This window comes from Poecilia latipinna, unplaced genomic scaffold, assembly GCF_001443285.1.
Source record: "Poecilia latipinna isolate Pla-1442-1.1 unplaced genomic scaffold, P_latipinna-1.0 Scaffold53, whole genome shotgun sequence".
NCBI lineage: Eukaryota > Metazoa > Chordata > Actinopteri > Cyprinodontiformes > Poeciliidae > Poecilia > Poecilia latipinna.
The window spans coordinates 620141-633237 of NW_015112669.1; the positions used below are offsets into that span (position 1 = coordinate 620141).

General features: G+C 37.8%; 1 protein-coding gene across 2 annotated transcripts; it reads right to left on the reverse strand.

Annotated features, from left to right (window-relative positions):
• Positions 1–592: 592 nt before the first annotated feature.
• On the reverse strand, positions 593–12792 carry cdhr1a (cadherin-related family member 1a). 2 transcript variants are annotated; one of them, XM_015052524.1, is made up of 17 exons: positions 12648–12792; positions 12000–12095; positions 11608–11753; positions 11477–11527; positions 10690–10779; positions 10504–10590; positions 9816–9932; positions 9392–9535; positions 8974–9052; positions 8769–8869; positions 8356–8559; positions 7582–7734; positions 6632–6796; positions 5729–5796; positions 3463–3691; positions 3109–3366; positions 593–2168 (listed from the first exon to the last, which is right to left on the reverse strand). In XM_015052524.1, the coding sequence occupies exons 1-17, from the start codon at positions 12706–12708 to the stop codon at positions 1608–1610; spliced, it is 2610 nt and encodes an 869-aa protein (XP_014908010.1). In that variant the 5' UTR covers positions 12709–12792; the 3' UTR covers positions 593–1607. The 2 variants fall into 2 exon arrangements, with proteins under 2 accessions (XP_014908010.1, XP_014908019.1); XM_015052533.1 differs by having other exon boundaries at positions 2078–2911.
• Positions 12793–13097: the final 305 nt, after the last annotated feature.

Consider the following 13097-nt stretch of genomic DNA (forward strand, 5'->3'; position numbering starts at 1 on the left):
AAGGCCTGGAAGGTGAAGACCACAGTGGTGCCTGTGGTCATCGGGGCCCTCGGGGCAGTCACCCCCAAACTGGAGCAGTGGCTAAAACAGATCCCAGGAACAACATCAGACATCTCAGTCCAGAAATGTGCAGTTCTAGGCACAGCCAAGATACTGCGCAGAACCCTCAAGCTCCCAGGCCTCTGGTAGAGGATCCGAGCTCAGAGGATGAAAGAGACCACCCGCGGAGGGTGAGAAGGGAATTTTTATACTTTAAAATGGTAAATACATCAAATGTGAATATTAATTTTAATGCAGTGCTTCCCATCTGCACAAAATGTTCAAGACCTTCTTTGTTTGACCACTCTGGCTTTCTTCCCTCTGCCTGATCCTTATGAGTTGAAGGACTATAAATTCTCTTGGTATAAAATATTGTATATTGTTTGCATGCTAAGCAAACAAAATATTGCCAACAAAAAAGCTGTGTCAAATATGTCATGTCAGAGTTAACACATCATTCAAGAAAGAAGAGCTCAGTTGTGTGATTGTTTGATCAACCACAACAACAAAAATTTATTATTCATTTAGAATTAGGATTTCAATAAGAACAATGATACACATGGCAGGTTTTTTTTTTCCACTTGTAAAAATTACATTATACACATGAAATGAAACAAGTTCATATTTTAGTTAAACTTATAAGAGCTTGCATTCATGCACACAGAACAACGCGCACACATGTACACACACAGCTCTGTTAATGATTGAGTTCATCTTTCTATCTGTGCCAGTTTTATTAGCAATCTCATCACAAGGTTTAAAGAGCAACAGCTTGTTCTCATCTGGCTGGATTAAATAGCAGCAGTGATGGTCTGGTGATGATTAAACAATAAAATACATTTTTGTCAGAAAACCTGCCAAAAGGACATTGTGTTGAGATTGCTTAGTCAAATCCTAAAGAATAGTTCAGACTTTTTGTAGTGATGTTATTAACTGTAATAGTTCCTTTATACCTGTATCTGAAAGCTACCACATTAGTGAATTTGTAGAAAATATAAAAAAAACCACTCCTTATATAGATGTGATGGTATTGGCCCAATTTATGCCTCCTGATCCACTTCAAAACCTGCTTATCTGCAAAGCATTGTGGCATTAATTTCTACGTAAGAACTTGCCAACAGAGGCCCACCAGTAACTTTTTTGCTGTGATTGTGCCTACTCTAGTGACATAACCAAACACATGGCAGATAAAGAAAACTGTAATTAAAACTTCAGGCAGAAGAAGAAAAACAATGCTTGTTTAATGCAAATCAGCTGGTTTCCTCATTTGGATCATTTATATCTCTCTTAGCTCATGGTGATACAAACATTGTGTTGCTATTGAGGCTCTAGTGACAAGTTTGTATATGTTAAAGGCTTAAACAGCTGGTCATATTTTCAACCTCCGCTGTTGCATTTATTTCCACAGGTATGAACAGTTTCACTATAAGCTGATTTGCTAAAATGAACTAAAGCTGGGAGTCTATCTAGCTGGCTGCTAGGATCCCTGCGTGCTGTTCTACAAACTTTCCATCTGTCTATGGCAGATAGAGGAACTATTACCAATAAAGAAAATCTTAACAATCTCTTTACGTGTTATAAAGTGATGCCATCTTCTTCTGCTCCAATCTCATCTTCAGTTCTGAAACTAGTGCTTTGTTCACCGTGTCCCTTCTGTCTATCGTCGGCCTCTGTCTGGGTTTGGGGACCACGACTGCAGAGACTGTAGGTACGGTCCAGTGTCGCTCTCCTGGTACATAGGTGGGCGGCGGAGGGGGCAAAGAAGGTGCACAGGGCGGTGGAGGCCAGTGTCTTACAACAGTACTGAAATTGTTGTTGTAGTTGGCGTTCTTCACAGTCACCTCTGGCTCTTGCTGTTCCTCTTGAACTGTGAAATCCTCTCTTGGGGTCTCTGATGACTTAAATGGGCTTTTGAAGTTCCAGAACGGCTGCTTTGGTGGCCTTCTCCGGACTCTGCGGGTGGGCAGGATCCGATTGGACTTTTTGTTACGCAGGAACGTGGCGGTGGAGATGATGACTGTGACTATGACCACAAGGCTAATGATGCCAACGAGCATACCTATGATTTGTAATGAGTTGTTTCTATTCAGCTCTATAAATGATCCCAAAGGCCCCCCTTTCAGTTGAGTCTGTAAAAGAGCACAAGGAGAATTCAAATCCATGGGACTGAAATCACACAAAGATTTACTGTTCTGTAGCGCTGGTACTGATTGATTGGTGATATGTTCGAAGCTATGAATTGGTTATAGCTCTGTACTTTTGGCTTTGGTTTATATGTTTCTTCAAAGTGTCGAGTTGAGTTTTTCTTTAACTTTCTTTAGGTTTTGACAAGACAAGATCAGAGAGGTTCATGGAGGAACCAATAGACCATTCAGCATTTGAAGGGAACAACATTAGAATAACAGAAAAAAAGCTTAAAAATATACTTTGAAAAATCCAATCCAAAAACTTAAAAAGAACAATTCCTTGTTGTGCCATAATTAGAGAGATAAATCAAAATATGGGCGACAAACTTGCACATTTTGAAAGATTGTGCTCCCTTGTGTACTCTTTTACAGACACAGTCTTGCTGTACTACAAAGTCCTCTGAAAACGAACAGCTGCAGATTCTTGGAACCACAGAGTAAAAACAACAGCGCTGCTGTGCTGATGATCTCAAGGCAAGCTTCGTTTATGGCACAGGCCTCCGTGCAATCTTTCTGATCTTGCCCTGAGGTTGTACACGGGTCTTTTTCACAGATTTCCAGTACATAGCGGTTGAAATGGCGATTGTTAGGCAGACAGCGAAGCTCACGAGGGTCAAACAAATCCCAAACACTGCCCCGGGACGTTTCCTTAGACCCAGGAAGTATGAGACAAATCTGGATTTGATCTGAAAACATCACAATTGCATCTATGAGACAATTGTAGCTGTAACTTTTCAAAAATATATATTTCAAGTAAATCAAACACAGATCATTTCTAAATGTATGATTCACTCTAAGAGAGTCAAACTTTGAGGAAAACTATGAATAAGGAAAAAAAAAAATAAATGTTTGCAAACTATAGACAAACTATTACTTGACTTACAGCTTCAGTGATGTCAATCTTGACAACTGCAGTGGTGCTGAATGACGGCTGACCCCGGTCACGAGCCTGGACTACCAGGGACCAACTGCAATCTGTCTTCTTGGTAATATTCTGAATGATAGCCATTGACTTGATGTAGGACTTTAACTTGATTTCTCCCGTGTCAGCGTCTATGTCAAAGATGTTGTTGTCTGGCTCGGCCTTCATGATGGCGTACTCGATGACATTGTTGGGTATTTCTGCGTCGTCGTCCACAGCCTGTAGGGAAGCCGTTCTTACACATGGCAGTTGTTCCAAAACGTACGTTTGACTGAATGTTAATTTATCTACGTCCAGTAACACAACAGTGCATACCTCTATTTTCACTGGCGCTCCAATCACCATGGTCTTCTCCAGGAAGTTATCATTGAAAGCAGGTGGATGGTCATTTAGATCCAACACGGTCACAAAAACTTCAGCCAGGCTGTACTTTCCCTCACCGTCCTCTGCCTTCACGTAGAAGTTATACTTAGATCTCACCTCAGCATCCAGACTCGCCCAGGGCTGGGTGTAAATGATCCCGGATGTAGGCTGGATCAGAAACCTGCAAATAAATAAAGTCAAATAGAATTATTCCTTACTTTCCCTGAGTGTTTCAAGTAAACATGTTACTCTAATAGATTATTACAGTATGACCAGGTAGTCTTAAATAACCTGGATTGGTATTGGGAACAAAAAAAAAAAAAAAAAAAAAAGCCATAATTGGGACATCCCCATGTCATTTATTTATAAATTTAATAAAGTTCTAGTCAAATATAACTAGAACTTTGCAAAAAAAAAAAAAAAAAAAAAAAAAATTCCCCATCTCCATGATGCAACCGTGAATTAAAAGACAACAACTAAAAGTTAACTCAGAGAAGTTTGTGATTTATTGTGAAAAAGCACATGGGTAAGCGCAGCCAATTAAGAATACTGCTTCCTAGCAATTCAAAACACTTTGCAGATCTGTAAATCTGCAAAAAATCCATTTGAGAAAATTAAACATTCATTTTGTTGAACTATTAAAATGTATGCAGATAAGTCAACCTCAAAATTTTAGAGATTATCATCAATTTACTTGAGAGTCACAGTCTAAGTGAGCTTTGTGTTGATATGAAACACCCATCTTCAAAAACAAAATAACCATTTTAGCTTATGTTTTTTTCTGAAATAGCAATGTTGTTTTTCATAAAAATTACAGTCAGTTTGCAATTAGGTCTTATTTACTGACTTGTTTGCTTGACTAACAGTGAATTTTGCTGGAGTGCAAGGTATATGCAGAAGCAAAGAGCAGTCTATTTTCTCCTCCAATCCCATTAAGGGATTAAAGCAGACCAAGGCTGATACGTACTGCGTTACTCTCTGACATCCAAACCATCCACAACCTTCTGTGAAAATGTGTAACCGTTGTTCTAAACCACGGCGTTTTAGCCTTGAAGGAACAATTTGTTAACAGTATAACACAGGATAGATGTCAAGTGTTTTTTGATTAAACAAACATGTAAGCGTAAGTGTTCCAAATCTCTCGCTGATGCTTATTTTGGAAATCCTTTGCTCTGCCATGTGACATCACATATCGGCTTAAACTCATTACTGCAGAGCTCAAAATCTGCATCAAATATTCAAAAAAAAATATGAACCACATGAGAGGGTTATGGAGAGCAGCCCTTGTTAACAAAGCTCATGTGTCATAATGTGAGTTTATTTTAATTTTTATTTTATATATATATATATATAAAATTCCAAACAAACAAAAGGACATATTTTCACTTTGAAAAGTGATTCTTGGTCCTTCATGTGAAGGGATTTTAAAGTAAATATAAATTTGGTGGACTTTATTCTGTTCACAAAGGAAGAACAAAGACCCTTCAGATGTTTTCCTGGAAGTAGAAAACTAAAACTAGATCAATGAAAATCTAATTGAGGCAAGAAAACATCAGCGGATTCCCCAGGCTACAGCACTAAGAGGCATTGAAAGGAAAGAAATTTGAAAACAACAAATAGAAATAAAATATGTAATTTTTTCATGTTTCTATGACAACAGATATCTTTGCTGTTTCTTGTGTTTGTTCTAGAAATTTCCAAGTTCACATCAGTTTAAAAGGTTGTGTTATTCAGTTGCAAAATCATGACATTGGCAACAAAGGCCAATTGTTTTTGTTGTTGTGAAAACAAATTATCTCTTACTTCATCACACATAGACAAAATACATACAAAAAAGCCACAAAATGTAATTTTTAAAGTGCTTAGATGTTTGAGTACATAACATAATGTATATAATTATTTTTACAAAATTCATCTCAAATAAAAACTCTTAATTTGTTTGCCAAATAAGACTGGCTAAATAGCAATTGATGTGAATATTTATTCCCTTGCAAAGGTATTTATTCTCCGTAAGTTTTGTCACATTTTGTGAAGTTACCACCACAAACTTCAATTTATTCTGTTGTGATTTAATGTACTACCCATGGTCGTATGGTCAACATGCAAAACACTCACAACATACAGCATATAATAAAACAGGTTGTTTTATTACACGCTGTAATAAAACAGCATGTCGACTTCAGCATGTAAATTTCTTATAAATCTTGGCAGTACTCACATGTCAGCCCCCGATCCGTAGATGGAGTATTTGACTTCCCCCCAGGGTCCTGAGTCTGGGTCTAAAGCCTGAAAACAATCACCAGTGACACATTAGCAAGTGGAAGAAAAAAAAAAAGGTGTGCTTGCACTGATGATATTAGCGGAAGAAATTCCTTACACTCAATAGTTAAGTTTTTTATAAAAAGAGAATCTCATTATATTTATGTTTTGAATCGTGAAAACTCAACTCAGTTTGCTGGATAAACCAGTCATACGTATGACGTACATGATGTTGCAGGGGTTAGGCCTGAAAAGAGTGCCTTTTTGATGACGGAATATTATCCTGGGCTTCGGCTAATCTGTCTGTCTGCAGCTGCTGGGAGGTCTGTTCAGTGTCTCCATGTGTCCAAGGTCACTTGTTGGCTGTTCTTTTATCTGATTGAAATTGCCAGGGATCAAGGCAAAGAGCCTGTGTGGTGTTTGCTCAAGGCCAGGACTTATTAGTCGGACTCCCTGTGGCTTTTGATCTGATATGAACCGACAAGGGCAGAGGATGTGTTACGGCAAACATCAATCATTTCAGTGTGACCTTTAAAGTTTTTTGTCTTACACATGGGCATATTTTTGCAGCTGTATGTCCTGCTACATGTTGGGGGGTGAGTAGGGGAGGGGTGGGGTGAAGCCAGGGAATTTGCTGTTACACAACAAAATGAAAGTGATAGCCATCTGGCAGCTTACCTCGCCTAGCTTTTATCTACATGATTTCACATATTATCCCAACCCCCACAGGACCAAAGAGTCGACATTTAGAGAATTAAAGGGCCCTGTTGAGCATTTTGTCCAAATCACCACTGCGTTATAGCTCTGAGTGACGTATGTCCGTGCTGGCATGTATTTTTAGACAAGGCGAGAAGTCGCTCACCGTGACCGACACCACAATTGAGCCGCCGGGTGAGTTTTCGGGAATTCTGGTGATGTAATAGTCCGAGGAAAATTTGGGAGCGTTGTCGTTGGTGTCCAGAAGGTGAATGATGATGTGTGCTGTGGCGCTGAATCTCTCTGGAGTGTCAATCTCAACTGCGAGCAGCTGAAAAAGACAAAAACAGCTAAGAAATGTTTTCAACTTCAAAACAGTTGTTTTAGGCTATGAAGGGAAGAAAATTTTATTGAATATGTTAAAGTTTTATAACTGAATATATCGTAATAGAGGGGTGTACATAAAATTCTCACAAGATGTCGATGACAGAGCTTGTAATCTGCAAACACCAACAGCTCATAATTTTGTTCAGTAAAGTGGAATGACACAGATAAGAAGCATGGACCTCCTCCAAACGTGGTGTGTGCAGTCACATCCAAGGCATTCATTTTGGTCTCACCCAGTCAGACTACAGGTTCACAGTATTTCATTGAGGACTATTAGGTTTAACTATGTTGCTTTTTGTTTTCATAAAAAGCTGTTTCTGCTAACTTCAGATCTTTTCAAAGTTCTTTGTGAGTGGTCTTTGACTCATGGAGGACTTTTCTGAAAAGTCCAGATTAACCTTTTTATAGCCCATCAAATAGGTCATAACCAGCAGACATTGTTTACACTGGCAGGGAAAAGGACTGTCTTCTAAATCCTGGTAGATTCAGGCGTCTTCTTTTCTTTTGATGCATTTTTATATCTTCTTTGCTTCCTGTACAATTATTCCCTGCTGTTATTTAACTTGATTATGTCTAATCTCATTTATGCACCTGTTTGCTTCTATTGTGTGTTGATCACTTGGGTTATCAATTATATAAATTTATGTCTGTGGTCTTGTCAGAAAAAAAAAAGTCTATTTAAGAAAACATTTTTACTTTTCCCACCATATTTTGTTGTCAAGAGGTTACCTTGTATGTTAGAAAGTGATGCTTCTCATAGTCCATCGCAGCAGAGTCCTCCACTAAGATTGTTACTTGGGCCTCATTGAGTACAGTCTGGGGGACGGCTCGCAGCATTTGTCCTGGTCCAATCAATCTTAGATTAAATTTGGCATTTGCACCCTGCAGGAGCGTGAACATACATCAACATGCCATTCAAAAATCTAACACTTTTTATGCTCGACAAACGAAAAAGTCTGAGTTGCATGCTGTCATTCCTGTTCAAGTAAAAGCTTTTTGTCCTTAATTGCTATAGTAATAAGAGTTAAACCACTCGGATAACAGCTTAAGTAATAATACCCTGAGTGAAACATGATGTTAGTGGACATAAAGAGTCTGCTCTTGTGAGAGCATTATCATGGAAAATCCATCCAGCATCATCCAGTGATGCAGCTTTTAAAAACAAAAGGCGCTTGCGTAAGTTGACAAATGGCACAGCGTGCACCTTTCCGTTTCTATCGACTTGATTTCAAGCGCATGGGATATTAATGGGGATGGCTTTTGATAATGGTAGGCTTACAGCTCTTTCTTGACAGCATGGCACTCTCCTAAGCACACAGTCATTGTTGATTAAACCTGCTTTCTGATTAGATAACAACATAATACTTTCACAAAATTAGTATCATCATATAACAAATCAGACCAGGCAGCCTGGAGTGATGATGGTGTTTTATTGCTAATGCTGCATAATAATATCTGCTGTGGTAATATTTCTAGAACAGTTTTCTATAAGAGATCTCCTACCTTATCAGAGTCATTGACTGTGATTTTCAGCCCCCGGAGTATTTCTCCCTCTGGTGGATGCTCGTACATGGTCAACTCAAACATATTCTGTGGGCCATTCTCCCCATAAAAGGTTGGGGGATTATTATTTAAATCCACCACACGTATCACCACTGTGGTCACTCCGTAGTCCAAATCTTTGGCTTCTGGACTTATTTCTGTTGCCTGTCCAAGGTGACAATATTGGGTGATTTTGTTTGCACAACATAAACATAGAACCATCTATTTGTCATCTGAGTTGCTATCTCAAGTCATCAATATCTCAAAGTTGCTCAATAAAAGCAAAAGCAAACAGTAATATCGTAATTCAAAGAGCTTTAATGTTTGCTTTCTTTATAAGTTAAGAAAAATGGGTTGGTTGGAACTTGCATTACCCTGACTTTAATGTTGAAGATTTCTCTCTTCAGATGAATGGGAGCAACCAGCAGGGAGATGCAACCGCTCGTCTTATTAATGCCAAAAACACCGTCATCACCTACAGAGACGGGGGGAAAAAAAGGCAGATAAACACTTATTTATTTATAATTCTTACTTATTTAGCTATAAGTTCCCCTGCAAATTTTTGCTGTGAATGCTCACCCTCTTCGAATGAATAACTGACTGGATTTGGGTTTCCCACATCTCCATCTTCAGCACTAACTGTAAATATTTCAGATCCCTGTCAAAGAAAAAAACAACAACTGAGAATCATTTAGAAATATACAAGTTTAAAATTATATTTTGGTATCTAATGAACTATGGTACTTTAAAAATTGACATAATGAAATTAGTTTTGTAAATAAACAAATATATTTTAAATACATCACAATGTGTGTAATGAATTTATTTAACAAATTCGTTTCACATTTTCAATTGAGTTAATTAGCACTTTTATATGTCAAAACTTTAGAAAAGATACAAGTGCTTTATGCATAGTGTTATAACGACAAATTATAATAAGAATGTGGTGTGATTATGTGTTTCATTCAAAGTTTTTGGGAGATGTTTTGACACTCACCGGCACCGAGATTTCGTAAACATAGCCAAAGTAGGGGGTTCCAATAAAAAAAGGTGGAGTGTCTTGTGCATCAATCACATTGACAGTGAGCGTCGCAGTGGATGACATGAATTGTTCCTTGCCATTCAAGTTGCCTCCCCGGTCCTGAAACAAACAGATTGAGATATTCAAACAACTATTTATTTCCTAAAATTCATCTAAGAGATTTTTAAATAATAGTTTCGTCAAATAATGCTTCGTTCCTTTCTATTGCATGGCACTAAGAACCCACTTGAATAGAAACTTGAAATGATGACATGTCGTAAAACATCCTGCAGCTGAAGGTTTGACTTATTCAAAACTACTCGCAGTCAAAACAGCTTCATCCAGTGAGGAGAGTGTTGGAGTGCAAGTCAGAAATAATCCATTTTGATAAAACTTGTACCTTTGCAATGATAGTGACAAAGTGTGTCTTTGTTTTCTCATAATCCAACATTTGTCCAGATTTGATACGGAGGACTCCGCTGTTTATGTCAATCGCAAACAAACTGGAGTGTGGTGACTGTAACACAGGAAAGAGCATAAACAAAACAACAACAAAAAAAACAAAAAAACAAGAATGAAATCAGTTTCTAAGGGTTTTCAGTCACAAGCCTGTTACTGAAAACCCTTAGAAACTGTAACACACGTGGAGGTGGTCAGATGGAAGAATAATATAAATTCTCCGCAGCTGTCTGAATTAGCCAACATCTCTGTATCTGTCGATTTGAATGTATTAAACCTCATGTGATTATAGACGCAGCAGACTGTAGAACGTTGCTATAACCAAATGTGAACGCTTTGCATTCATCTCTGTCTGTCATGTTAAGGCCAGCTGTTCTGTAGTCCCAATAGCCCAAAGTGCAAACTAGCACTGCCCACCACCCACTGCCAAAGCAGCCCTCTAATCTTTCAGTACCTGACTCTAATGTGATTGTGATGTAATCCCTGCCTTCAAAATAACACCACCACATGCAAGCAAATGGACAAATGTGAATGCACAACAAAATCTGATTGATACTAACCAGAAAAGAGCTTCATCTACACATAGAGTTGGTCATGCAAATCAACATTACTTAGGTCATGAGTCATACCTGGAGATGGTAGGTAACTGAGCCTCCAGAGCCCGTGTCTCTGTCCACGGCCTCCACTTTGTAGATACTTCTACCAGATTCAGTTGTCTAAGTGGACAAAGACATGTTCACATTTATGTGATCACATTATGAGACAAGAATCCCTTTTGGTTATGAAACTACAACTCAGACATCAGTTTATCTTACTTCCAACACATCTATTATTGCAGGCAAGTTTTGGAATTCAGGCTTTTCATCATTTGCATCCGTCACAAATATTGTGACTCGTTCAACAACCTGGAAAGAATAAAATAAAAGGATATCTGATTTATTTAAACAACCATACTTCATCCTGAAAACCATCCACAACATTAAACCTACGGAAGGGTGAATTAAGCAACACTTAATATCTTGGGTTACTCAGGTATTCTGCTGATATATAATTGTCACAAACATGTAGATTTTTACTGTGATTCAAGTCTTCTAACATAATTACAAAAGATGCATGATGGAATTGGTTAATTTTCAGTTTGACTGGCCTTGAACGTGAACTGGATGTTGGGAAATCATAAACCTGGTTGTTTTTCCAATTTGTGAACTTTACCCAAGACTTTCCAAGTCACACTAATAATGCTTCTAGTATGTTTTTGGATGTGGGATATGCAATTGTAGAAAAAAGTTTGATATTTTTATTGTCATTGAGGTGTTTAATATATTGAAGAAAAAAAATATTGAATGCTGTTAATTGTGGTATTAAGGTATAATAATAAAATCAGAGCACTAAAACGATAGAGATCTGAAATCATGCAGAAAACTGATCAGTGAACCTCTAAGATTTACAGAGTACACATGCCTGATAAAAATGTCATTGTTGAAAAGCTGCATTTATTCCAAATAGCTACACAAGGTGTCTAAAAATCCTCCAAGTTTCTTATATCAACGACATTTCTGGCAAATAGTTTGTTTGCTTGATTAGTTATTTTTCTTTAAATACCTTGCTTCTTCCATCGGTGATGCTGATATTAACATCAACTGAATCTTGTTTCTACATAAAAAGAAAGAAAAAGACCTTTTGTGAAGGTTCAACAATGCCTGTGTGAATTTATGTTTCAGTTTTGAGCTTACCTCTCTATCCATTGTTTCCACTAATGTAATATTTCCCGACTTTGGGTCTACCCTGAAGTACTCCTTTGACCCTGGGTCAAAGGAAAGACCATACCTCACCTCCTGGCCTTCAGGGTCTGTGCCGTTAAGTTGATAGATTTGTGTACCTAAAGGAAGAAAACACTACATCATAAATCACAGTGATAAAGTTTTCTGACTGATAGAAGGTGAACCACATTCACTCTGATCAAGCAGTTTCTCACATCAACAGATGGTGACGGACAGGGCATTTAACGAGCTGTCCAACTATCAAAGGTTATCTAACATTCTGAACTCTCAGACTCCAAAGTTACCAAAGCCTCAAACTGGACTGTCATCATTTTAGAGCGGTGGATGAGTGGGGTCTGTCTCACCAACAGGGGTATCCTCAGAGAGGCTGAACAGGGCCAGATTCCCGTTGTTGCTGGATGGGCCATTGTCGTAGAAATAGGGAGCAAAGTCTGCCTGAGCTGAGGATGGAAGCATTATTCAACCAAAGTTTGTGAAAAGAAATGCATTGCAAAACTTTTTTTTTATTTTTTTATTTTTTTATTTAGCCTTAGTCAGAAACTGAAGCTCCTTAAACTCTTGTGTTTTTTTTTTCCTTTCTTTCATTCATTAATTTTGCAGCTAATCTTATGTGATATAGATAAATATACACATTTGTTTTTAAGTCCTGTTGGCTGGGATTACAGCTGGGTTACGTCACCCTGCTTAGCTACCTCATCTAAACACAGTCAATACATTTTTACAAAATTTATTTAGCATATATCTACAAAAGTAATCATAGCTGCACCCCCTATATTTTAATTTGACAAATTAATTAATTAATATATTGAAATAAGCTTGACATTTATGAACAAAAAACACACAAAACTTATAATTATAAACTTGTAAATACAAAACAAATCTATTTGAATGAAAAAAATCCACAAAATAATCATACCAGGGACTCTTGAAAGCTTCAACAATCTCATCTTATCTAATCACCTGCATATTGACTAGTATTGAAGAAAACTTACCTAAACAGGTTTGCACAAACACAAAAAGCAGAGGCAAATTAGAAATCTCCACATTCTTCATCCTACAAAATGAACTAACGAAGCCGCACCATGAATACAGCTCTGTTGAGAGTCATGCAGGCGGAGCAAGTCGCAAGGTGTTTTCCAACGGCTGCAAAAAGCTAAAAGCAGATGCTTACCTGGTAATCCAATGACTGCTAAGATTTACTCAGTCCAACTGGGCTTCATCATGCAGAAAGCCACAGCATACCTCTGTCGGCAAATATTAGGTAATGTCAACAACTCTGCTAGTAGGTCGTTTATTTATTTTTCTTATGGACATGTTTTGCTCAGAAACATGTTTTTTGATTTTCAGAAATAATTTTATTCTTCAGTCATAAAGTTGTAAAGGGAAAAGGACTTGATGGACAAAAGTTCTTGGTCTTGGTTGCTCTATTATGACGGCTATTA

Excerpts from the sequence above, each read along its gene's own strand:
- cdhr1a (XM_015052524.1), bottom strand. The coding sequence starts at position 12,708 with ATGAAGAATGTGGAGATTTCTAATTTGCCTCTGCTTTTTGTGTTTGTG. Across the intron at positions 12,096-12,647 it reads GTTTGTGCAAACCTGTTTAG|CTCAGGCAGACTTTGCTCCC; the intron begins GTAAGTTTTCTT and ends TTCCATCCTCAG. Across the intron at positions 2,169-3,108 it reads AGATTGACATCACTGAAGCT|ACTCAACTGAAAGGGGGGCC; the intron begins GTAAGTCAAGTA and ends GCTCTTTTACAG.